This window comes from Emys orbicularis, chromosome 1 (genome assembly GCF_028017835.1).
Source record: "Emys orbicularis isolate rEmyOrb1 chromosome 1, rEmyOrb1.hap1, whole genome shotgun sequence".
Taxonomy (NCBI): domain Eukaryota; kingdom Metazoa; phylum Chordata; order Testudines; family Emydidae; genus Emys; species Emys orbicularis.
This window is the reverse complement of record NC_088683.1, coordinates 89,390,234-89,417,641: the sequence shown is the minus strand read 5'-3', so window position 1 is coordinate 89,417,641 and position 27,408 is coordinate 89,390,234. Positions and strand designations below refer to the sequence as shown.

Genomic DNA, 27,408 nt, shown 5'->3' with positions numbered 1-27,408 from the left:
ATTAGAATACTCCAGAAATACCTATACAAACAATTGTGTAAGATGAAAAAAAATTGCTTGTTCCCCTACAGCTACATTATAGCTTTGTTAGTAGGAGCAAACTACTTCCAAACAGTATATAATATTTACATATGCAGGTGTGTATTATAAAATATTAGATATACCACCTATATAGTATACACTCTCAAACAGCTGGAAAGTATAAATTTGGCTTGCCTCATTTTGAGCCAATTTAAACACCATGGGTTCAAAAGTTCAATCTGAGCTCCAACACTACTATTGAGTTTATGTTCATCTATGAAGAAACCGGAAAATGCCGAAGAGAAAAAATAGACACACAGACAGACTGTGGGGAAAAGAGCACAAAAGAGAAAGATAGAATAAAAGCCTCAATGTATAGTGTATAGAAGGAATCCATTTGTGACACCCTAGCTTGTGAGATGGAGTTCTCTCTAGTACACAGCATAAGCTTCTCTTCAGCTAGAAAAAAAATAAAAGTCTTCAATTGCTCTTGGGAGCAGGACCACATACACTGGGTTGAAGTTACAGGGAAACAAGATTAACAAGCTAATTAGTTTTGTAAACACCGCCACTCCAAAAATTAGTTTGAAAGTATCACAAGACACTCAGATTCTCCCATCCGTTACACACACAAAGGTTTAAAAGAATACCAGGTTTTTAAAAAAAATCCAAACTCACTAACTCAACAAGACACAACCCACAAATATAATATAGAAATCAGGAGCAATGAGCTACTGTCAACCAGGAAATACATTTTATAACACCAATAGCCAAACTTTGGTTTATATACCAATGCAGAGTATATATATGTAAAAATGATTTGTAAGTTTATGCAGAGAACACTATGTGCTGGCTCTAAAAAACTCTTGGATGGAAATGGAGCTGAGGTGCCTTTGACCACATGAGCCTTAAAATTATTAAGGACTATTAAGAAAAAAACATGGAAATATGTAACAGTCACTATGAGTTAACAGTCTAGACAGACAGTTGGAAATTTTTTTTTCAAAGAATCTTATCTTTGGGTAAGTTTGCCCTATATAACTGGGTTTGAAGCACTAAGGGAAACTGTTTATTGCCTCTCATCTTTGGCTACATCTGGGAGGTCCAGTTATTCCCCTGCTAGGAGTGGGGCATTGAAACTGCATTGAGAGAGCGAGAGTTAACAGAGCCTCAAAAAGGGAAAGCTACACATTGAGCGACAGAAGCTGAAGTACTGTGTAGAAGCCCTGTATTGACAGAGCCATTAAGGAAACAAGCATCCAGGTAGGGAAATTCTGCAGAGAGAGTGTTATCAGAAGCAGCTCTGGATTGAGAAACTGTTGGAACTCTCAAAAGCAGATATGGGGCAAGACCCGCACACTGCTCAGACCCCCTTCCGAAGCATGAAAGGGCCAGACTGGTGGCAAGGGGCTCTGAAAGCTCTGTATCCTCCTAGGGGAGAATTCTCCACAATGCCTACCCTGGGATGACAGCCATTAGACTGCTTCCCAAGGCCTCCCTTCCCCACGCCCTAGTGTAGGGATGTCTACGGGATCAGGGGCATGGCACGACAAGGGAAGAAGGGGCTGAAATGACCCCATCTGGCACAGCCTGCATCTTGCTTCTCGCTTTCTTATCCTGGCTCACTCCCTGAAGCCTGCTGGAGCACCATCTGCTAGAAGTGCCTCAGAAGGAGAAGTGGAACTGAGGGGACAATCTCCCCAACAATCAAATGCAGCCCTGTGACACGGCTGGGAATTAGACCAACACATTATTAAACTGAACTGTTAGTCTAATCATTTGAAATAAAATTTGGAATTTCCCTCAGGAAAACTCTGCAGTATGTGTGTGTGAGGGTGTCTCCCTGAACCACCAGTCCCCTGCTATCTGTGACTGACAGGATTCTTTCGGCCTCCAAGTTGCACACAAGTACTCAATAGATTTGGGGTCCTTAGCACAAAGAAGACATTAGAAGCAGTAATCAGTCTTATTAAAATGAATGTGTGATATAGAACATCAGATTAGAAAGGACAAAACAATGAGAAATGTAATTAAAGTGATAGTGCAAGTTAAGGCAATGTAAGGTTTCTTGAAAACACTGGTATTGTGGTGGGTTTGTCTAGCCTTCCTCCTTAGTAAGAAAACTCAAGAAAGCAAAGATTTGTGAAAGGGTTAAGGGCAGCGTTTAAAGATAATGAAGTGACAGAAAACCTCTGCAGCAGCTTAGATAAGGAAAGTGGTTTCTGAAAAGAATACTTAAAACACAACATCATCCAGAGACTGAGGATGATGATGTTATTGATTTTAGCTGACGATAAGGAGACTAGATAACAAAACTGGAGATGTTCATTAATTGGTTTATTAGTTTTGGAGGGAGAAATGTTTCTATTTGATCTGGCACTACAAGAGATAATGGGAGTACTAACGCTATCTAGATAAGTTGCTTCTGGCTAAATTTTGTTCCTTTTGTGTTAATTGGAATATAGCTAAGCATCAAGGAAAACTACTGAATTTGCTGAGCAAGCTGTATTTTCCCCCCTATATGTTGCTATAAAACTGTCTTTTAACTGCGTTATTGCTTTTCATTAAAAGAAATTGCTGGTATATTTGGCCCCTATTTCATTTTATTTTTTTTAGCAATATGATTTTATGTGAAGTAGCATGTAGATGTTATGTTCTCTCATTCTCCTTTCACAGCTCACATCTTCTATTTGTCTCCTCTGTTCAGAAACTTGAGCAACATTATTGACTCTTCTCTCATCAGCTATATTTACAAGGCTACCGATTGCCAGCTGTTGGAATTATTGTCAACAGAGGGCACCACCATGACACAAATTCAACCATAAGTTCCTTTATTAAATCCAAAGGCCAAATGGCGTTTATATAATTGCTCTAACCATGTCTAAAAGCCTAAATAATTACTACATCTAATCAGTAAAAGACATTCATAGACATTTGATTAAGATACTCACAAAAGGACTAGACCTTGGGGGTACTCTCATCCATGTTGGCTGGCTCCAACTTGGTTAGGGCAGGTACTATTAATGACCCCTTCAAGAGTTCACCATTTATACCTTTCAACGAACAGCAATGCCACTGCCAATTGCTGACTTCTGCAAAAAAAGAGTTTTGGGCAATTTGGGATTGGACTCTCTTAGGCCAGGAACAGACAAGAATATGACTGGGTTCCTTTCTTCAATATAGCATTGGTATGTTAGGGGTCAATAAAAGTTTAACACATCACAAAACTATTCTTTGTCTGTTAGAACAGGTTTGGACAATTAGAGGCTTCTTTTATCAGTTACATTTTGAACTCAGCAGATCTGCAGCTTATCTTGCCAGTTACATTTTTTTTCTTTAAGGCCTTCTCACAACTGCTATAGATCTTTAACTACAAAAGACGTATTTCCCTTCATTCCTACACCAATGCCTTGTTTGCCTATATGAACTACTGCTTTGACTCCACCTCTACAGATAACCTCAATCGTACCACCTTCTATTCTTGCCTTACAACTTCCTACACTTACTTTTCCAAGACTTAGCTGTCCAGGTTGCAACATGTGCAGAATGCTACAGCCTTGCCTTCATGCACAAAACAGTGTATCCCACATCATCTCCTCCCTCAAATGCCTACACTGGTTCCCTATTCATTTTAGGACCCAGTTTAAAATTAAAATCCTCCAGGGATTCACTCCCATCTCTCACAGACTTTGTATAGCTCTACTTTGTTCCTCACTTCCTCCACTAATATAGCACCAGGCTTTTTCCTGTCCCCCCACCCCATGATCTCACTGCTTTTAGTGTGAGTGCCTTTCTGTTGTAGCTCATGTGACACATCCTTCCTGTAGCTCATTACCTAATTGGCTGGCTGCTTTCAAATACATTTGAAATGCTGGCTGACTTTCTGTGCTATGCCTTTATGAGGAAGAAGCATGGAAGGTGAAGGTGGATTAAAGCCACATTTGCACCCTTGGGATTCTGGGCTGCTAGTATGGTCCCAAGTGTAAATTAGAGCTGCAAAGCGCTGCTGTAATTTATAGCCACCATCTATGGGCTGCTCTGTAGCCTGGAGCAGCCAAGAATCTCCTTTGCTGCTCAGTGCTCCAGCTTCCACTTGCTGCAGCATGGCTTGGGAGGGGCCAGCACAGGGGTGGAGTGGCATACTGGAGGCCAGAATCCCACCCCTTACCTTTTTATATTCCTTCAACCTTTGTTATTTAATGCTGACTTTATTACTTAACTTGCAAAGCATTATCTTATGCAGTTTGAAATTTCATTATATTTTATGTATTTAGATTGGTAACACACATGGAGAGATTATTTGTCTCTGCTTCTCTTTTGTGCATGTTGCTCGTGAAAAAGAAAAAGAATTTCAGCAAACTTTGCATTTTTTTCATCCTTGAACCCCCTGCCCTGCCCCCATGAAGTATAAACTGAAGAGCTCCAAGATTTAGTCACAAATTAGGCTGAAGCAGCCTGGATTGTTTTTTAATGCTTTACATATACATATTCAATATACAAAAAAACCACACACACTTCTCTTACATTTATTTTTAATTACATTTTTTTACATGTCTGACTGTATAACTTCATTACATTACCCGTATTCAATATTGCTTTAATACAGTCTAATTGCAGAAGATTATAGATGAAGAAATGAAAAAGTTTGGTTGTCATAGAAAAAACACCGATATTTTAAAATTTATTCTGAAATACAAGATGAACAATTATTGAAATTGAGAATTGGTAAAGACACTTTAACATGTTCAACATCCAAATACTGACATTAAAAAGGGTTTTGCAATTAGTTGCACAATAAGGAAATCACAGTTATTACTGCCTGAGCAAGTTAACTAACAGTCAGAATCAAACTAGAACAAGGCTTATTTTAAGTTTGATTAGAAATAGTTTGTTATTTAATTAAATAGTCACAAAATCTAAGTTAAGAAAAAAGGCAGCTAGTGTAGAATATCTCAGACACATTATACCTTTTACAGGATCAACAAATATGTTAAAAAAATCACATACTTTGGGGGCAAAAAAGATTCCTCTGCAGAGGATCCCCTGTAAACAAAGCTGACCAGGATAGCACACATTATCATCTTCATGGCACAAACTGGAGTGAAAGCTAAACTTAAACAAAAGGAAAAATTCTATATTTTTAGTCACACCATACACACCAGTATTTCTGAACAAAAGCCTTTTGACCCAATTCCATTCTCAGTTTAGCTGGCTATCATATCTTTCCTCCGACTAGAAAATGAGTACACAATCTCTACCAATGCAATTACCAATGCCCTTTGGCTGTGTGCCTAAAGGGAGCTGCAGCAAATTATCTTCTCCCTATGTAAGCCAAACTCACTACCCTTCTATAATGCACCTCATCTCCATAAGTCTGGAAAGCATGATGGTTCAATACAGTAGTACAAAGCAGTGCTGCTGTACCAGTGGAGAGCTACTTGATTCTTCTCTAAAATATTTTTATATTCCTCAAACCATTCCAAGTTTGTACTGAAAAATGAAATTCTAACGAAGTCATTAATTCTTTCCATTCTGTATTCATTAAAACAATGTCACACATGCATAGTAAAAGATCATAATTTTTGGTATTTTACAGTCACATTCATGACCTGAAAACATTTGCCACCAGACTTCTACAAACTACGATTTCCATGTATTATACTCCTATTATGTCTTCTGCTAACAATTATCTCACCCTATCTGAATAAAACTTAATATAATTTTACCAACAGTGTAATAAGGTGCATACTTAGTATGCAAATCAAAATTTAAGGACAAACCATTAACAATAATAATGCTGATCAAAAACAAGATTAAATGCATGCTCATTTGCAAAAATTTACATAAACATTATACATACAAACATTTAATGAATGCAATACTGAAAAACACTTCACAGTTTAATGAATGTCAAATAGATTAGAGGAATTTTGTTTCCAGCTCAAAACTCTGTGTATCAGTTGCATGAGTTTTAATATCCACTGTGCTCAATGGATTTATTCCAGCATCTGTAGCACATAAAGAATACCAAGATTATCAATGGTCACATATACTTTGAAACTAGGGGACACATATATTGACTTGAGGTTTGTTCCATTTGTGTAGAATGTTTGTAAGGATTCTCCAGTAGTTACATTCCACCACTATAAAAAGAGAAACATTTTAAATTAGTAGGAATAGATTATAAGAAGTTATAAAAATAGGTTTAGCATGGTGGGCCTAGTTGCCTGTCAAGTTTTCTTCCTTCATTCTGCATTTGAGGAAAGAGTCAACAATCTTACATAAAACAAGGGGTTCAGAGAGGGCCAAAAATTGTTAGAAGCCTGAAAGATGTTCAAATTAGAAGATATTGAAGAGATTGGGGCTGTTTAATTTAGAGGAGACATGATAAAGGCATATATAAAATAAATGGAAGAAAGAAGATTAAGTCAGATACCCCTGTTACCCCTCTCTTAGTACAGGAGCAAATTAAACTGAGAAATAACATTCAAAACTGAGGAGATATATTTTTATATAACATAATTACTGTGAAAAGATATCATTAAGGCCAAAAGCTTAGTTGGGGTCACAAAAGGATTAAACATTTTAAAAGATAATGAGATCATTATCCAATTACATTAGCAGAATAGAAAATTTGTTTAAAAGTATATAAATTCAAGTTTTCCAGGGCATAAATTAACCACTAAATACTAGGAATCAAGAAGAACTTTCCCATGGGAAGTTTATTCCATAATTATCCACAAACAAGTTTCTTGCATTAGCCAGTGTCAGAGACAGAACACTGGATTACATGGATCAAGGGTCTGGTCCAACATGGCAATTCCTAGGGTGCAGTTCTATGTTTCAATACTACTTTAAAATAATTTTTTCCACTCCCTCCCCTGCCCTTGCCCTCCAACATCTGCTGCCAACCCTAATATGTAGCTGATTCTGGAATTCTTAGCAAAGACAAAAGGCCCAACATAATTTTCATTAATGACTTGGATAATGGAGTAGGAGAGCATGCTTATCTAATTTGCAGATGTTACCAAGCTGGGAGGGGTTGCAAGCACTTTGGAGGACAGGTTTAAAATTCAAAATGACCTTCACAAATTGGAGACTTGGCCTGAATTCAAGATGATAAAATTCAATAAAGACAAGTGCAAAGTAATTCACTTAGAAAGGAACAATCAAATGCACAACTATAAAATGGGAAATAACTGTTTAGGTGGTAGTACTGCAGAAAAGATTCTGGGAGGTTATTGTGGACCACAAACTGAATCTGAGTCATCAATGATACAGCTGCAAAACAGGCTAATATGATTCTGGGGTGTGTTAACAGGAATGTTGTATGTAAGACACAGGAGGTAATTGTCCAGCTCTACATGACACTCGTGAGGCCCCAGCTAGAGTACTGGATCCGATTCTGGGCACCACAATTTAGGAAAGATGCTCTCTTCTACACTCTTTCCAATTTGTCCACAACAAAAATGATAAAAGGTCTAGAAAACCTGACCTATGAGGAAAGGTTAAAATAAACTGGGCATGTTTAGTCTTGAGAAAAGAAGACTGATAACAGTCTTCCAATATATTAAGGGCTGTTATAAAGAGGATGGTGATCAGCTGTTCTCCATGTCCACTGAAGGCAGGACAAAGTAGTAATGGGCTTAATCTGCAGCAAGGTAGATTTTAGATTAGATATTAGGAAAAACTTTCTAACTATAAAGGGTACTTAAGCTCTGGAGTAGGTTTCCAAGGGAGGTCATGGAGTCCCCATCACTGGAAGCTTTTAAAAACAAGTTGGACAAAACATCTGTCAGGAATGGTTTAGGTTCACTTGACCCTGCCACAGTGCAGGGGGCTGGACTTGACTTCTCAAGGTCCCTTCTAGCCCTACAGTCCTATGGTTCTATGATATCCCGTCATCTTCCACACATGGAACTCATACTAAAATCTTTGGAAGTTGTGTGTAAAAAACAGATAATAGGATACAGCTCAATGAATCTAACCACAATAGTTACTGTAAATCTCTAAAGGATTAAACAAACGTAGCCATTAGAAGTTCCTCCACCAATGACAAATTTCAATTTCCTGTTTTAACTTGCATCCTTTCAGAGGATTTTTACAGTATGTTTTCCAAAGTACAGTGCCACATTATTATTCTAGCCTGTAGGAGACCTAGTTAGAGACCAGGACCACATATCATCACCAACTCCTTTTAAACTCTTATGTATTTATGAAGAAAAAGTGAACACCCCAGTATTTGATGTTCAAATCTTACAAAATAAGGGTCCACTCCTGCAAGGTGCAGAGCACACAACTATTTCGTTTTGGAGGCACCGAACACCCAAGACTGAGGAGATCTGAGGATGTTCAGCAATGATCATGCCCTTAATATAAGAACATTTGTTAGCAGGGGTATTTTGCAAACATCAGTTTCTACTCTTAATCATAGTTCTGGTCATTTAAGATTTGTCACTTCTTCTTGGGTTGTTTTTATTTTCTTCTTCTAAGTAAAAAGAAACTCTATTGATTAGCCTATTAAATAGTTCTGTTACCAAGACATTTGTTTTACCATGCTAGATACAACATCAGAGAGATTTAGAAATGCTCATGAAACCATTGATCAGCATAACTGATTATTCAATTCCATTTTCTCTGGCATTGCAAATACAGTGGTTTATAGATCATAACTGGTTCAACATTTAAGATATATAGGAAAGCTTCCCACCAATGCTATATTCAAATAACTCAAAAGACACAATCGATTTTACTCAATTTTTTTTTTAAACCTTTGGACAGAAACGAAGCATGAAAAAATGTCATCCCCAAAAGAAATTTGAGAAAGTTGTAAGCAATCTGAAATGGGGGCTGTGGGAGGGAAACAGTTTTTAAAACTAAAATACCGAATATGACCAGGACACCGAGGGTGTCACCTTCCATTCCCGTACTTTAAATTAAAGCAGTATTTTGTGGGGCTTACCTTAAGATATCCTCCACATGACACAAGCATATTACTCTCAGGAGAAAAACAGAGATCTGTTACCCAGCCACCATGTGTTGATTCTCCTTCATCTACAGTAACAGGGGAGCAGAGATGAAGTAATTCACCTCTTGAGACATCCCAAATCTAAGAGAGACATAATTAATAATATATACAATCTATTAATGGCGTTAAATAAAAAGGAGTATTGCTGCAAGGATGACAGGATTTATTTTTTTCTCTTTTTAGTACTAGAGAAATCCAACCTTTACTTCAAACATTATATTTGGTTGCAAAGTGAGAGGGCAATTTAGATAATAACTCTTAATCTTATACCTTTATGGTATATGGAGGGTTTAATTCACAACTGACTCCCAGGAGACTAATTAGTAAAGAATGCCAACAATCTATAGAGCACCATAATCATCATCACTAGACCACCATAAAAAAACCACAAAGTCAACATGACAAATATATTTTCTGCTTCCAGGAAGTGAGGAATGGGCATAAAGCCATCTTACATTACATTTTCTTCTTTTTTTGTGCAAAACATAAACTTAAAACAAAACTCTCACAAGGAACCCCAAAAAAAGGGAATCCTTTCCTATCAATCCGTAAGTATATTTGTAAACCAGGAGTCCTCAAAATGGACAATCCAGAGTCCCACCACACAAGGAACATTGATGATAAAAAAAGAGTGCAAAAACAGATCAAATCCAGAGAGTACACATGCACATCTATTCTGAATGCTCTTTTCTTGTATTTTTGTAGTCTTTACCCTCTATTCAGTCTAATCTTTTAGATATTTTTCTAAAGCCTATAGTTTCTAGATGACTTTCAGCTCAGTTGTGCACCCACTACAAAATAATGCTGCCACCTTCATGGCAAAGGATCCACTATTTATTCCTGACCTGCAACATTCCCTAAATGGCATAGGGAAATTAGATAGGCAGAATATAATTACCCAAATTCATATCTGGCAAGTACACTCGGCTAAGCACCCCTAGAGTAGTTTTGACTCAATGTATTACTAAAATGTCTCCAAATGTACCCTTATTTCTCCATTGTCGTCTCCAGTGGCCAAGAATTTGTTATCGAAGGAGAAAGTGCAGCACCGCACGCAGCCTTTGTGACCATTAAGCTCATGAAGAACAGATGAACTTTCAAAGCTCCATATCTAAAAATGAAATGTTTAAGAAAAAAGTAAAGATAAGTCATACTTCATGGAAAATTTACACAATTTTATCTGTCCATGCCAACCAGAAACACGTGTTAACATAGGGATTAAAAATACTCAAAGTACATAAATCCCAGATTAATTAAATGTGAGAGGCACATATTTGTTAGGTATTATTTGAAAAAGTGTGCACAATTTTTTTATTATTACACATTTTAAGCTCAGGACCTGTCAGACAGAAAGTTTATGAAGTTATTAAGGAAAAGGAACTTCATGAATCAATACAAAGATATTTTATAAGATCAAAAAATACATCGGAAGCACACTCTGGAGTGTAATACAATGGAACATGTATTAAGCAGCCCACTCACAGGGCTGACAAAAAGTAATCTCAAAGGAGGTGGTCTTTTAATAAAGATGTCTATTCATTTTCTTTGAAACTTGAAGGGAACCTTAAATGATCTATTTATTTGTAAAATAATACTTAAAAATAAGTTCCATTTCTCAAAATATTTAGAAATTTTGAAATGTGGCTTTTTTCTGAACAGGAATCAAACCAGAAAATTTTGACACTCTTTGGAAGGAAAATTCTGAAAAGTAATGATTTTGAATCATTAAGAACATTTAGTTTAGACAATATAATATAAAAATATATTATACACAATTTTTAAAAATTCTAAACAAAAAGTCATTTTAAAATGAAAAATCAAAACATTTTGACATGTTGGAACCTGTTTTTCGGGTTTTCTTCCAAAACAAAATTGGAGCAAAACAGACTTGATTTCACAAAGTGTTTTGATTTTGAAGGAACTGCATATTCTGATGAAATACAATTTTTATAAAAATATTTGAATTACAAGTACTGCACAAAATAATTTTAATGTCTAAAAGCAGACTTGCAGACAATAAGGATCTGATTGCTAATTAACACTTGGACATACAAGGGGCAAAATACAAAGTAGGCCAACAATTTTCAAAAACAGAAGCCTAAACCGAGATTCACAAATCCATTTTTAGGAACATACTTGATTTGATGTCAATGAGGGTTGCTGGGTGTTCAGTACTTTTGAAAATGTGAGATACATCTAAATATTTAGTTATTTTTAAAAATCTTGTCTTGTAAAATGTTTGTAGCTAGTTGCTTAATGCTTTAGTTACAAAAACCCTAAAGCAATACACATAGCTATGCAAAATACTGAGCATGGACTGTGTATCTTTTGAGAACTAAAGTCAACCGTTCTCCTTAAGAGTGTGTGTAGTTGTCTCCAAGATAAATTCTGGGAGGTCTCTAAAGCTTTAGAAAGTAAAAACATAAGAATGGCTATACTGGGTCAGACCAATGGTCCATCTAGCTCAGTATTCTATCTCTGACAGAGGTCAGTGCCAGATGCTGCAGGGTGATTTCAAGTGATTCATCCCATCGTCTACTCCCAGCTGCTGACAATCAGAAGTTTAGGGGGACACAGAGCATGGGGTTGCATCCCTGACCATCTTGGCTAATTGCCATTGATGGACCTAGCCTCCATTAATTTATCTAATTCTTTTTTTAACCCAATTATACTTTTGGTCTTCACAACATACCATGGCAATGAGTTCCACAGGTTGACTGTATGTTATGTTAAGTAGTACTTCCTTCTGCTTGTTTTAAACCTGCTGCCTGTTAATTTCATCAGATGACCCCATTTCTTGTGTTAAGTGAAGGGGTAAATGACACTTCCCTATTCAATCTCTCTTACCATTCATGTTTTTTATAGACCTCTATCATAATTTCCCATTAGTTGTCTCTTTTCTAAGATGAATAGTCCCAGTCTATTTAATCTCTCCTCGGACTGAAGCTGTTCCATACCCCTAATCATTTTTGTTGCCCTTCTGAGCACTTTTTCCAATTCTAAGATGGGGTGACTTGAACTGCACACAGTATTCAAAGTATGGGCATATACAGATTTATATAGTGGCATTATGATATTTTCTTTTTTTATCTATCTCTTTCCTAATGGTTCTGTTAGCTTCCTAATTGCCACTGCACATTGAACAGATATTTTCAGAGAACTATCCACAATGACTCCAAGATCTCTTTCTTGAGCTAATTTAGACACCATCATTTTATACATAAAAAAGTTGGGATAAAACAGTTACATACCTTTTGTAACTGTTCTTCGAGATGTGTTACTCATGTCCATTCCATTCTAGACATGTGCCGTGCCCATCTACACAGCTGTCGGAGACTTTTGCCTTAGCGGTATCCGTAGGGCTGGCTGTGGTGCCACCTTGAGTGCCGTGCTTATGCATCAGTATATCAGGCGCCGCTGGCCCTACACCCCCTCATTTCCTTCTTGCCGGCAACTCTGACAGAGGGGTGGGAGGACGGGTAATGGAATGGACATGAGCAACACATCTCTAAGAACAACAGTTACGAAAGGTAGGTAACCGTTTTTTCTTTGAGTTCTTGCTCATGTCGATTCCATTCTAGGTGACTCACAAGCAGTATCCCTGGAGCTGGGCTCAGAGTTCACAGACATGCAGCTTGTAATACCGATCTACTGAAGCCAGCATCGTCTCGGGCTTGCTGGGTAAGTGCATAGTGAGATGTGAACGTATGTACAGACAACCAGGTGGCGGCCCTGCAGATATCTAAGATTGGCACATGGGCCAGGAAGGCTGCCGACGAGGCTTGTATTCTGGTTGAGTGGGCGGTTACGATCGCCAGTGGAAGCACCTTTGCCTGGTCATAGCAGAATCGGATGCAGGCTGTGATTCAAGAAGAAATTCTCTGGGTGGACACTGGACGACTTTTCAACGTACCTGCCACCGTGATGAACAACTGCGTCGACTTGCATAATGGCTTGGTCCTCTCGATGTAGAAGGCTAGCGCTCTCCTGACATCCAGGGAGGGCAACTTACGTTCCTCCTCAGACTTATGAGACTTTGGGCAGAAGACAGGCAAGAATATGTCCTGGCTTGTGTGAAATTGCGAAACCACCTTGGGCAGGAAAGCCGGATGTGGCTGCAACTAGACTTTGTCCTTGAACACCGTATAGGCAGCCCTGATGTAAATGCCCTAATCTCGGAGACCCTTCAGGCAGAAGTTATTGCCACTAGGAATGACACCTTCCAGGAGAGCAGAAGGGAACAGGATGCCAACGGCTCGAAGGGAGCTTTCACGAGCCGTGCGAGCACGATTCAGGTCCCACAGAGGGACTGGGTCCTGGACTCGAGGGTAGAGCCGATTATGACCTTTTAAGAACCGGACCATCATGCTATGAGCCAAGACTGATCTGCCCTGGAACGGAAGGTGAAAGGCTGATATAGCAGCCAAGTGGACCTTAACTGATAAAAGGGACAAACCTTGGAGCTTGAGATGCATAAGGTAGTCCAGCATCAGCTGCAGCGAGGCCTGCTCAGGCCTAACGTCTTGGGCTGAGGCCCAGCACGTGAATTGTTTCCAGGTGGCCAGGTAGGTCTCTCTAGTGGAGGGCTTTCTACTCCTAGTAGGACCTATTGGACTCAGGCAAACATTCCCGATCCTCAGTAGTTAACCATGGAGCATAGGGATGGAGATGGTTGAGGAAAAGATGGGGCAGATCCGGGGAGGTGACTGGGGCATCGCTCTCGAGCACACCCTCAAAATGCCTGCTTCTGGCTCCATCGTGTTCCACCCGGCCAGGTTGTGCAGGTGAGCGGGAAGAGAAGGGCAGCGGCAACTGAACCCATTGTCTCTTCTCCTCGTAGATCCCTGCCGAGGCTGCTAAGGCCTTGGCAGTGGGGGCAGTTGGAATGGCTGCCTCGCAGACTGAGGCATATGCATCCCCTGGGAGCAGAGGGTGGCCCAAGCTCTTGTATGGACGACTGCATCTCCTGGGACAGGCCGGAGGTCTGAAGCCACGAGCTGTGCCACATGGCCACCACCAAGGCAACCACCCTGGCCACTAAATCGGACTCATCCTAGGCCATCTGGATGGAGCACCGAGCTGCTGTGGTACCTTCCTCCACAAGAGCCCCGAACTCTTGGGCCATCAACTTGGGCATGGAGTCCTTAAACTTGTGGAGGGAGTCCCACTGGTGCTCCCTAAAGCTGTCTGGTGGGCTAGCACGGAAGAATCCCACCACCGTCTCGTTTGGAGTGGAGGACGATGACTGAACCACCAGGGAAGGGCCCGGGGCATCATCCCCTGCAGGGACAGGGGGTCTCGGGGTGGGCACCTGTTCCTCCACCGCAGTGCCCACTGGTGCTTCCTGCACCAAGCCTGGCGCCACCAGTGCCGATTGGGGTTTGTCCGACGCGGCAACCAAGGACTGGTGAGACGGGGGAATCAGCATAACCGGCATGCCCCAGGCATTCCAGTAAGGCCATTGCACTGGCCACTGGCCCTGCTGCCAGGTCAGCATTGCTGTGGTGGATGCACCCTTCAGAGCCTAGTTGCTACGGTGCTGTCTCGGCGAGGGGCTGAACTCCCTGCCTGTCCTGGAGAAATCCTCCTTCGGTGAGCAGGGTGGGGTCATCGACGTCTGGGTCTGTCGGCTAACCGTCGCCGTGGGCGACCAGGGCCTCGAATGATAAAACCGGTGCTGGGAGTAGGGAGTGTGTTCCCAAGGTGTTGGGGATGGTGGCGGCCAGCACAAAGATAACCGGTGCCGAGAGCGTGGTGGCCGCAACCGGTAGCGGCAAATCAGTGACCTGGGCTGACGTGGACACCAAGGACATGGCAACAAAGGGCTCTGCCTCGGCTCCAGAGACTGATGGCGCTCAATCGCCTTCTGGGAGGCCTTCATGGCTGGCTTACCCTTTGTAGGGAGCCTTCACTGGGTCCATCACTGCACACAGTGCCGGCTGCAGCGGGAGAGTCCGTTGCTCTCTGGGCGCTGGGAGCTGAGAGAGCATTGACTGCTCCATCAGCCTGGGTCCTCTACTGCTCCCCAGAGTCGGTGGCGGATCCCTTAGGGGGGTAGTAGGTCCCCTTGGGGACGTGCCCCCTTGCAGCTTCGGTGTGGGCGGGCGGCCCAAGCAGGGTCCTTTGCCCAATGCCCCAACTTGCTCAGTGCTGGGTCCCTCTTCTTAGCCCTGGTCTACACTACGAGTTTAGGTCGAATTTAGCAGCGTTAGATCGACTTAACCCTGCACCCATCCACACGACGAAGCCATTTTTGTCGACTTAAAGGGCTCTTAAAATCAATTTCTGTACTCCTCCCCGACGAAGGGATTAGCGCTGAAATCAAATTTGGGGTAGTGTGGACGCAATTCGATGGTAATGGCCTCCAGGAGCTATCCCAGAGTGCTCCACTGTGACCGCTCTGGACAGCACTCTCAACTCAGATGGTAGACAGGAAAAGCGCCGCAAACTTTTGAATTTCATTTCCTGTTTGGCCAGCATGGCGTGCTGATCAGCACAGGTGACCACGCAGAGCTCATCAGCACAGGTGACCTTGGAGTCCCAGAATCGCAAAAGAGCTCCAGCATGGACCGAACAGGAGGTACTGCAATTTCTGAATTGAATTCAATTTACTGCCACAGCAGGCCCTACAGATACTGCTAAGGCAAAAGTGTCCGACAACTGCACACACCTAGAATGGAATTGACGTGAGCAAGCACTCGAAGAAGAATATATTTTCCCTGAGTTAGCTCTGCCCCCTTGTCAAGGCACTTTACGGGGTTGGGGAAATCAAAGGACAGCAGGCTCATTAGTAAACTCTCAGCCTAGCCTAGCCGGACACTTGGCTCAGAACACACACCCCAAAACAGATCACACTATAACCTCGCAAGCACACAGCAAGTAAGCAAGCATACAGACAAATTAACAGATGGTCACCTGATACATATATATATAATATGATATTTTGAAATGCGTAGAGGTATTTGGAGTGGTTGTTTGCTACCTAATGAAGTTGGTCTTTAGCACAAATTCCAGGATACACTTACCTCATTGTGCAGATTTGTCAACATTATGTTTACTAACCTTGGCAGTTTTGTCAGCAGAGGTAGATGAAAACTTGGTGGCATCAGGTGAAATAGCACAAGAAAGAACAGCATCTTCATGGCAAACAAAATCTTCTTCTATTTTTCCAGTACAAATATTCCACACCTATAAAATATTATTAAAATTTAAAATGTACAGGCTACTTTTGCAGTTTTTGATCAATTCAATATCTATAAAACAGTTCTAATACAACAACATACACTGGACTAAGTACATCAAGAACATCCATATATAATAAAGGTTTGTGGCTCTTTACAGATATGCAAAATAGGAAGGGAGTAATAAGGAGTAGTAAGGTGAATAATTAGAAATACAATGAAAATGTAAATTTGAGCTTTAAAAAATGTTGCAGTTTATACTTTTGGTGCTAAATTACATACTGTAATGTAATGCAGAATTAACCCAACAGCAGAAAAAGCAAACTATAATCAAAATATTCAATTACTGTTTTTTTTATTGCCATATTTTCCTACTGGACTGACTCTAAAACCTTTGCATTTCCTGAATATAGCAGTTGCGCCTACTTTTAATCCTTGTTTACACTGGGTTTTCTAGCATCCAGTATAGCTACTCTGGTGGGGAAAAAATAAAAATAAAAATCACACTTTATACTGATGCACCACATCTACAAAAGGGGCTTGCTCTGGTGCGTGTGGCTGTATCACATAGTTTCCACTTCTAGGTAAAAACCTCGGCATAGACCGGGCCTAAGTTTCATTCTTTGAAAATTAAATATACAGTTTTGTTTTTTTTTGCTACCAATTAAAGACACAATGCACCTTCTGTAATTTGTCAATACAAAGATATTTTATATTTACCTTAACTGTTCCATCAAATGACCAGGAAAGAAGTCTTGAATTTTCCAAAAGCCTAAAATTCTTCACTGCTTCCTTGTGACCTTTTAAAAATATATATTCTTCTGACTGCCAATTCCACACCTGCTTATAAATATAAAATGTGTAAGCTTTTAAAACAAACAATGGGTTCTTCCTCCACATTGCAAATATAATTTAACAATGATTAACTTGTTCTTTTCAGCAGAAAATATCCATTGTCTTCCAGTCTATGTAAACTATCGAAGGTACCTGGCTTTGTTGCAACTCACCTTGGGTAAGCACTAATGTGAGCCAGTCACAAAAGTGTATTATAATGGCCAGCTGGTAGAAAGTTCATGTGAATGAAGTAACTCTTGAGAAAAGTCTGAATAGGGAAAAAGCCTCCCCAATAAAATTTGTATAATGTGACTTTCAATAACTAGCTACCATTATTAGTGAGTTTGAAAACTTCCCCTGCAAACTCAAATGTGGGGCCTAAAAACCTTGATTTCAACCAATAACTTTTCACACTGTAACTCAGATTTATTTTACCGTAAAGCAATTTTACTCAGATTTATTATACAGTTAAAATACATTTTTGATCAAATATCACTTTTTGTTTTAAAAGTTTGTATAGTTTTTTCTTTTTAATTTCAGCAATTGTGCATTAAACATTCAAAGGATGTTACTTTATTTACAGAAATTATTAAACAGCTCAAGATTTTTTTAAAATTATTTTAAACCTATAGCTTTCTGCACCAAAGAATAAGGAAAAAGAACAGGAGTACTTGTGGCACCTTAGAGACTAACAAATTTATTAGAGCATAAGCTTTCGTGGGCTACAACCCACTTCTTCGCTTTCGTGGGCTACAACCCACTTCTTCGGATGTGAAGTGGGTTGTAGCCCACGAAAGCTTATGCTCTAATAAATTTGTTAGTCTCTAAGGTGTCACAAGTACTCCTGTTCTTTTTGCGGATACAGACTAACACGGCTGCTACTCTGAAACCAAAGAATAAGGGTTAGCCAATAGCTAAGAAAAGTATGTGGTTGAAAATCCAGAAAATTTAAGTGCTAAATTAGCCACTAGAGGGAATCCTACAACAAAAAACAACTTGTCAGACAAGTTAAATAAAGGACTTAATAAAGTTTTCCTTTACTCAGTAATTCTTACCTCCACATGGGTGCAAAAAAGAAAAATACAAAAAAAGAAAAAGAATCAGACTTCAAGCTCAGTCCTAGCCTCCCATGTGCAAGTGTGCATCTCCGCATATTTAAGTCAGCTACCATAAAGGCACAATCAAGGGCCTGATCCAAAGTACACTGAAGTCAGTGAGTCTTTTAATTGACTTCAGTGTACTTTGGATCAGGTCCCAAAATTCGTAAATTACTAAATGGTTGAACTGTCTATTTTGAGAATCCATATTTCTTTGCAACTATGACACCTATTTCAGCTAAATTTTACCGAAAGGGTGTAATTCATTATTATGTGAACACAAAATAGAAAAATTCTAAAACACACAATGGTCACCACACTACTTTAGATTTTACTCAACATTTGGTCCTTTCTAGGCCATCAAGGAAGTGCTCCTTTTTCTGACTTGGTTCTTTTTGTTTCTGTCCAACAAGATAAGTATGCACAATTAATTACTTAAAAGAAGCAATTTGCTGTCCCCATTCTATACAATTTTTTAAAAATGCAACACCTATCGGTCCTGAACTAAGTAAAGTCTGAAAACTCTACATATCCATTGATATCAAAGACCCAAATTTGAATGTCAGTGGAGATTTATTTGTAACAAAATAAGTACTTCAGATTTTGTAACTTCAAATTATAAACCATCAGAGCTATTGAACTTGGTTAGTCCCTAATCCACAAATCAGACAAATTATATTGTATCTGTGGTTCTATGAACACGAGTGTAGAGAAGTTGTGAATGATGCCATTAGAAAGACAGCCAGCAAGTTTCAATGGTGGGGTTAGGAGAAGTAAACGAGATGACCTTGCTAACAGACATCTACATGCCAGTCCACATTGCTCAATTGTGATGGTCCTCCATCCAAATGGACCATGAGACTAACAATGGTCAACATGGAAAATGCATGGAGTGTATTGAGTCTGCACTATCTGTAGTGTACTTTTTTTTTTAGTAGCTTTGAATGCTCCAGTGTAAGTTTAAAACATTTTCCACACCTGTATAGTTGAATCATCAGAGCTTGAAATAAGGGTTTGTCCATCAGATGTAAACTGGCAATGTTGTACAGATTTCTCATGTCCAGTCCTGGATTTGAAAACTCTCTTATTTGACAATTTCAAAACCTTTATAAGGAAAATCAGAGAGATCATTTATGAAGAATTAAAATACAGTCATACATATAATAAACTGAGAGAAAGACATGTAAGCAAAACATCTGAAGTAAAAATAATGGAATACTATACAGTACTACACAAAAATGAGGTCTCAAATCTAAACCAGTGGGTGAGAAAAAAATCCATATGTTAGCCTGACCCTTGGAAAAAGTGAGCAGATAATCTACATGGTTAAAAATTGGCTATAAGTCCTTCAATTTCTTTTGGGTATCAGACATGTATGTACCAACCTATGGGTGAAATTTTATGTGTGTTCGTGTTTGTTGACTAATATATTCTGCGATAGCATATGTGCATCACATTACCAATATGCATTATTCGCATCATATAGATATCAGTACGTATTAAGTACATAAAAGTAATATAATAGCAGTTATATAGCCTTAATTGGCCTATGCTTTTTATATAACCCTGCCCACTTATGTTAAGTATTCCATAACCCCCTCCATTCACTGAAGTAAGTTTTGGTTTAAGCAAACAGGGAAGCTGTCAAGACCAGGACAGATGAATGCTTTACCATAGCAACAGGAAGAAAGTTAGTCTTGCAGACCAGTACTGAAATGTCCCAAAGGAAAAGGATAAAACATAAGATTGTTCTATCCTAGTACAGACCTAGGAGGTGCCTTCACACCCTTTGGTACCTGGAATATATGTATTCTTAACAAAGAGATGAGGGGTACACCATAGTACCAGAAAAACAAAGTAAAAAGCTAATTGGTTAAATGCAGTTTCAAATAACGTATACAGTACCTTGCAGTTGTAAAAAGGTTGGATATGAAAAGATGGCTTTAGGTGGTTTAGCTTTGGAAGCATATCTTCTAAGGTGAATGTAATAATGCTGCACAAAATGTCTTCCTGGAAACTGGTATCTTATAAAACCTTTTTTCTGTACTATATTATTATTGGCTTGTATCAATAAACCTAACTCACATAGTTTATTTGGTCTCTTAAATATATTTCATAACAAGCCAAAGTGTGGTCAAACTATTGACTATACAATTTATCAACATGTTATATGTTTCATGTTTTATGTTAACGTGATTGCAACACAGCAAATTAGCCTCTAAATTTATGTTATGCTCAGCAATTAACAGATTACAGGCAAGTGCAATTTTTCAAAATTTGTAGGCACTTGTCTCTGTAATGAGAGATGTGAAATGAGTCAAGCAGTCAACAAGTGTAAGACACTACTACTATTAACACTCTACTTACTCCTTTTATGTGAGCGGACAAAAGTATGGGGATAAATGCCAAGACAGTTCTGATATTTATAAACTGGATAATATATGTGTTAGTCTCCAAACATGCTTGGCAGCAGGGGAATATATTGTTCTCCCTTTTCCTAGTACCTCCAGTTGCATCAGGAATCTACTCAGGACATGAGGCTCTATTAAGTTCCAAGCAGTACTCTCTCTACACTGTGGTCTCCACGTTCTGGAACCCACTGTAGCCGTTCTGAGAGGGAGCAGAGGACAGCTAAAGGGGACCATGCAGGCAGCACAGAGGCATAGGCCCTCCAGTAGATCCCTAGATCCATGCAGATATTGGGGTCTGTGATCCAACATCTTGCTTCTTTTGCTAGAAGGGGAGAAAACCCTGATGACAGAATTCTGAGGAAACTCCTCACAGATTACCTCTCAGTTTTCCTTCCCTAAAGCCATTCCCACAGTTTTTTCCTCATGACAGGGAGTGACCTGGGTTGGTGTACTCATTGTTGGATAGGGGAACAGTTGATTCCCCATAATACAGGTTTATAATACCATTTCTTTTAATCTTCAAGAGTAAAACATACTGTGTCATCAAAAAGCAGTATCTGAATTACTTATCCTCTCTCTTTCTAGAATTTAAACAAGAATGTTACTTTTATGTTAAAGAAAGCTAGTCAAAAATCATTAGAAACACTAACCAGTGGATTTACTCAATACTGCCCAAAAATCAGGGTACAGTACCTTTACTGTTCCATTCTCCTCTCCAAATGCTGCATATTGAAGATCTTCACTTAGGCAACAGCAGCAAATAAGAGATTCCTGGGCTTCAGTCAGATAGTCAGTATGGCCTGTATTTCCATTAATTAGCTGCAACCAAAAATGTGGATTATTAAACTAGAGCAACTTTGTACAGCATCTTTACTTTAAAACACGACAAACCTACATCTTTTGTGGGACCACCACTGTTTTAGCATACCTACCTGAACATAGGATATAGTACATTCAGATGTGCTTTTCTAAGGGTACGTCTTCACTACCCACCAGATCGGCGGGTAGTGATCGATCTATTGGGGATCAATTTATCGCGTCTAGTGTAGACGCAATAAATCGATCCCCAATCGCTCTGCCGTCGACTCCGGAACTCCACCGCGGCGAGAGGCAGAAGCGGAGGTGACGGGGTGCGGCAGCAGTCGATCCCGCGCCATGAGGACGCGAGGTAAGTCGAACTAAGATACGTCGTCTTCAGCTACGCTATTCTCGTAGCTGAAGTTGCGTATCTTAGGTCGATCCCCCCCACCCCCAGTGTAGACCAGGCCTACCCCAGAAAGAAGTTATAAAAGCTGTATAAACTAGCTCTAGACACTTGTTCTTTGGACAAAACAAATTTAAGTTGAGAAGATTTTACAGCTCCTGCAAAACATTTTTCAAGTACATCAATACAGTCAGGATTTTACACACCTAGCAACTGGGTATGATTCAAAAAGGATTAATATACACATCTAGTACAGTAGGTCTTAACTACATGTCACCTCTGTCCACATCAGTTCAACTATCACTTTCATGTAATCTTCATGGAAAGATCTTTGGAATGCAATGATTTACAAACAAGTGAAAGCTTCTTTTAAACCAGTGGTCTCCAACCTTTTTACACCCAAGATCACTTTTTGAATTTAAGGGATATGGGGTGCTGACTCCGGGAAGGGGAGCAGGGCTGGGGCTCGGGGTGCAGGAGGCAGCTTGGGGGGCTGGCTCTGGGAGGGGGCTGGGTGGGGGGATGACATGTGTGGCATGTGGCTTTGCACACCGCCCCTCTCTGAAAGCACCCCACCCCTGCAGCTCCCATTGGCCACAGCTACCCGTTCTCGGCCAAAGAGAACTCCGGGGGTGGTGCTTGCAGGCAGTAGCAGGGGATACGCTTACCCTTACCCCCCCCCCCATTCCCTGGGCCGCGCTGGCTGCTTCCGGGAGCAACATGGGGCCGGGGCAAGCAGGGAGCCTGTCTTAGCGGCAGCCCCGCTGTGCTGCCAGAGATCACGATCGACTGGGAGATCCTCTAGGATTGACCAGTCGATCGCGATTGACCAGTTGGTGACCATGGTTTTAAACAGTCTCAAAGAAAAAAGAAAAAAAAAAAGCTTTGCTTACAGTAGTTTACAAACAAGAGGTTAGGGATTTATTCTCCCATGGATATGCAAAAGTAACCATACATGTGCATTGAGGAAAAATAGCAAGGTTTGATTCTTTTAACAAATGTTTTGATTTTGACATGGGCTGGAGACTGAAACCTTTCACTGGGGAAGGTTATTCTAAAGATGGTCACAGGCCAAAACCAACAGCATTTGTGTGTGTTCCTATATCGGTCCCTTCCTAAATCTATGGCAGGTTTCTGATTCTCATTGGTTAACCTCCTTTAGATAATGAACATAGGTAATTTGTTCAAATTGTTCACAGAAATGTTAGAAGGGCTTAAAAAATTCACTATCAGAGGCAAAGTGGAAAGTTTTCCTTGGCGTGCAAGTAGGCACTGAAGTTCATCTATTTCTGAAAATCAGAAGTCAACTCTTTTTTTTTTTAAAATGGCAAGTGGCTATCTGTTCACTGGGAAGTAGTCTAAGAACCAACACATTCATATGCCAGCCATTAGATGGAAAGGACTTGGTCACTCCTAACCTTGGACACAATTCAACTTGCAACCTAGAGGAGAAATATTCTATACTTGATAATCAAACCCTCTGAGTCATCCAATCCCACTTCAAAGTTTCAAAAAATCCAACGGTGTATTTCTAGAAGTAGAGAATACTGAATCACTATAACTACTGCATAGCTCTATATCCCTTCTTATAAAAAAGTGGAAACCAGGTATAAATGATATCAGAACTTGAGACTAAAACAGTTTTAAAGTCAATCATTGAAACAGAAAATCTCTAGAGTCTAACACCGCCTCTCAAAAAAAAATTGCAATTGTATAGGTAAAATAAGAATGCTTTTAAAAAAAATTCTTCTTGCTGGGGGAGGAGGTTTCGTAATTTAAGTTATTTTATTTACACTCCTTTCGAGTATTCCTTAATGAAAAGGGGATAAAAGCATGTGGACAGCAGAAGACACATTCTAATGTAAAACACTGCAAATAGTAAGATGACAACACAAACACATATAAGAAGAGACAGTACTGAGTAAACAGGTAGATAGAACCAAACAGACAAGCAAGATTGGGAAAAAGTTCAAGTATCTTATCAACCTTTTTCTCCATGAGGAATATGGTTATGCACTCAGATCCTCTAATACATAGATGCTCAAATGTCCAAAGACAGAAAAGGATGTTGGAAAAAAGGCCTTTTCCTATAAAGGTCCAAATAGTTGTAACAGATTTGCCCAATAGTAGGTAAATATTTGATATTTTCTTAAAATATAAAATAATGCAACCTAACAGTTTATGTCAAGTATACAACAGAACCTCACTTACCAACACTTCATCAATATACGCAGTCTCTTCCTACTTTACTGTAAAGATTTAGTAGCAGAGAGCTGCAATGAGAGCTCTATTATACCTTCCACTAATTTTACAACATATACTACAAAATATTATAACTAGACAAAATGCCTTGCAAAAGAACCAAATACATTTTGTAATGTGTTATTCTTGCTTTAAAACAAGAAAAGTTATGCTGCTTTTCTAATCTAATTGAACAAGGACTAAACCCTGTGAGGTACTGAGTACATTCCCCTCCCCTTGAAGCCTGCTGGATTTGCAAAGCATGAGCACCGTCACTGCAAAGTCCCTAATGAAGATGTTATATTAGTCTAAGGTATTATTGTAAGGTGGGCAATAGATATAGAGCAAATGTACAGTACAGATAAATCTGTACCTATGACTTCTGAAGTTACTTTGAAAATAAGATTTAATCTCTCTAGTTTTAATCTAGTTCAAACAATGACATAAAAAAAGCTATGAAAAGCTGTTATTTTAAGTTCTAGTGATGTAAATAGTAAGACTAAGTCACTACTTATATGTGATATCAATTCTGGTAGATAGGATGTGAAATTCAAGAGTTTATATAATTAAAAAAATTAATACACCTGCAGCGATGCTTATTGTTCACCCCAAGCATTCTTAGCCCACATACTCGGATATTATTTGGCCCAAATTTCAGAAGTGCCGACTCTTCACGTCAAGCTTTTAATTTTCTCTATTGTTCTTCTATAAAATTTTTAAAGTATTTTTTTTCTCCCAAACAAAAAAGTAATGCTGCAGGGTAAGTACTGTTGAGAGACAAAGCCTGGCTGCAGTAAGAAGTTGAGAGCTCAATTCTACTCTTTGAATTTCTGCTTAACATTGAACTGGCCTTACAAGTCACAGATACATAGATTCCAAGGCCAAAAGGGACCACTGTGATCATTTACTCTGACCTCCTGCATAATACAGGCCACGGAATTTCCCCAGAATAATTCCTTTTGAATTAGAGCATGTCTTAAAAAAAAAAAAAAAAAAAAAAAAAAAAAAGAAAAGAAACCAAGATCCAATCTTGATTTAAAAATTGCCAGTGAATCATGACCCTTGATTAATTGTTCCAGTGATTAATTACCCTCAACGTTAAAAATGTACACCTCATTTCCAGTCTGAATTTGTCCAGCTTCAACTTCTAGCCATTGGATCATGTTATACCTTTCTCTGCTAGACTGAAGAGCCCATTATCAAATATTTGCTCCCCAGGCAGGCCCCTTATAGACTGTAATCAAGTCATCCCTTAACCTCCTCTTTCTTAAACTAAATAGATTGAGCATCTTTGAGTCTACCACTATAAGGCAGTGTTCTTCATTACAAGGCCCGTGAGCCAGTGGTGGTTCCTATTGACCCTAAGAGCAGCTCTCTAAGTTCCCTCTAAGCTGCATGGCCATGCAGCAGGCTATAAGTAGCCACGCAGCAGCTCTAAAGGGCCATGCAGCAGGGACCTGGAGAGGAGAGAGGTAGGGGGTGGGTGGGAACTGGGGAGGGGAGCAAGTTGGGGCTTGCAGGGCTGCTGCAGGCCTCTCCCCCGGCGCTCCCTGCTGCTGGAGGGGGGAGAGAGGGCCCTTCCCCTGGAGCTCCGTGCTGCCCGCTGGCAGGGGGAGAGAGACCCCCTTCCCTGGAGCTAGCTACTGCCGGTAGGGAGAGGGCTGGGGGGAGTCCTCTGGCCCCAGTCCGGGGGCAGCCTGCCTGCACCCCAAACTCCTCATCTCCAGCCCCACCCCAGAGCCCGCACCCCCAGCCAGAGCCCTCACCCCCCACCCGCATCCCAACCCTCTGCCCCAGTCCTGATCCCCCTTGTGCACCCTGAACCCCTCATCCCCGGCCCTACTCTGCAGCCCTCACCCCCAGCCAGAGGGCTGAAAAGAAAACAGAGGAACAAATTGACCAATGGACATTTGGACTGCCTTACTAGAATTGCGATGACAGATTACAAATACTGCATGAACAAAGTCAAGGAGGAACAGGCACACTCTTGCTCATCCAGTTTTTAAAGTAAGTTTTGCATTATCTGCTCTTAAAAAGTTTACTCGCGTAGGTGCCTTTTTAATTCCATATATTTTCCTGGTTATTATTTTATAAAAGGAGTATCATTTTATTGTACAAGTAGACTGTTTTAGTTATACGAGTGGCTCTGTAACATTACATCATTAAAGAGTAGTAAGCAATGTGTTAATTTAGTAGTTGATGTGGCTCTCACACTGAAGATTTTTTGCCAAAGTGGCCCACGCTTCAAAAAGAGTGAAGAACACTGCTATATGGCATGTCTTCTAATCCTTTAATCATTCTTGTAGCTCTTCTCTGAACCCTCTCCTATTTATCAATGTCCTTGAATTGTTGACACCAGAACTGAACACGTTATTCCAGCAGCGGTCACATCTGCATCAAATACAGAAGTAAAATAACCTCTAGCTCCCTACTCCTACTTCCCCTGTTTATCGATTTATGGACCACATTAGCCTTTTTGGGCACAGCATTGCACGGGGAATCTCATCTTCAGCTCTACCCAGGGCCGACGAAGGGGGGGGGGGAAAGCCGGTACAAATTACCGGGGCCCGGCGGTCTGGAAGGGGGCCCGGTGCTCGGCTTCCCCCCCCCCCTCGTCGCCTTACCAGGGCCTGGCGGTCCGGAAGGGGGCCCAGCTTCCCCCCATCTCGCCGGCCCTGTTTAGCCAGTCCGCCCTTGCTGGGGGCCCAGAAAAAAAATTTTCACCGGGGCCCGAACCCGCTCTCGGCGGCTCTGGCTCTACCACAATGCCCAAATTTTTTTATGATTTGTCAATTTCTCTTCTTCACGAAGGGGCATATAAATTGGACCTCTGCTTGTAGGGTTGGGTCTCCTCCGCTGATCGGATGGAGGTAATTAGAATTCTAGATCTAGGTGAGCCTGGTCAGTACAGGACTTGCCCACCATCTTTCCTCTAAAACAGTTCTTCCATAATTACCACAGAAACTTGTTATATTTCAGAAATACATCTGTTAATTGTAAGTAAGTAGATCATGTGTTACCTTAGAAAAGAGTCCAGTTATGCTATTGCATATGAGTTGCTTGGACAAATAATGTTGGCAAAAATACATTAACACTTTCAACTAATTAGATTCACTATTCCCCCTCCCTAAAAAAAAATTTAAGGGTGGACTGATCAGAAAAGAGAATACATTGATCAGTAAGACTTTGTCCCATTCTCCCCTTTGTGCGTGTATATCTGCTCTACTTGTGGGAAATAACCAGTAGTGGAAAGAGCAAAATAAGGGAGTATGGATATGTAATACAGAGTTTAGAAGCACAGACAACTATGCTGGATAGTTTTAACTGATTTGAAGTCTCATCTACCAAAGGCAGCATCATCAGACCCCTGGAAGGTGAGCTTAATGTTTTA

At 40.2% G+C, this 27,408-nt stretch overlaps 1 protein-coding gene across 5 annotated transcripts in view; it reads right to left on the bottom strand.

Annotated features, from left to right (window-relative positions):
• Positions 1–6,017: 6,017 nt before the first annotated feature.
• APAF1 (apoptotic peptidase activating factor 1) overlaps positions 6,018–27,408 on the bottom strand; it is a 71,528-nt gene continuing 50,137 nt past the window's right edge. For 4 of the 5 annotated variants that reach the window (XM_065423524.1, XM_065423526.1, XM_065423525.1 and 1 more), the window contains 7 exons: positions 21,266–21,391; positions 19,140–19,265; positions 16,951–17,070; positions 16,112–16,237; positions 10,035–10,160; positions 8,984–9,130; positions 6,018–6,164 (listed from right to left, as the gene is read on the bottom strand). In XM_065423524.1, coding sequence (XP_065279596.1) covers positions 6,018–6,164; positions 8,984–9,130; positions 10,035–10,160; positions 16,112–16,237; positions 16,951–17,070; positions 19,140–19,265; positions 21,266–21,391 — 918 coding nt within the window. The remainder of the gene's footprint in view (positions 6,165–8,983; positions 9,131–10,034; positions 10,161–16,111; positions 16,238–16,950; positions 17,071–19,139; positions 19,266–21,265; positions 21,392–27,408) is intronic. The other variant, XM_065423528.1, reaches the window with a different exon arrangement.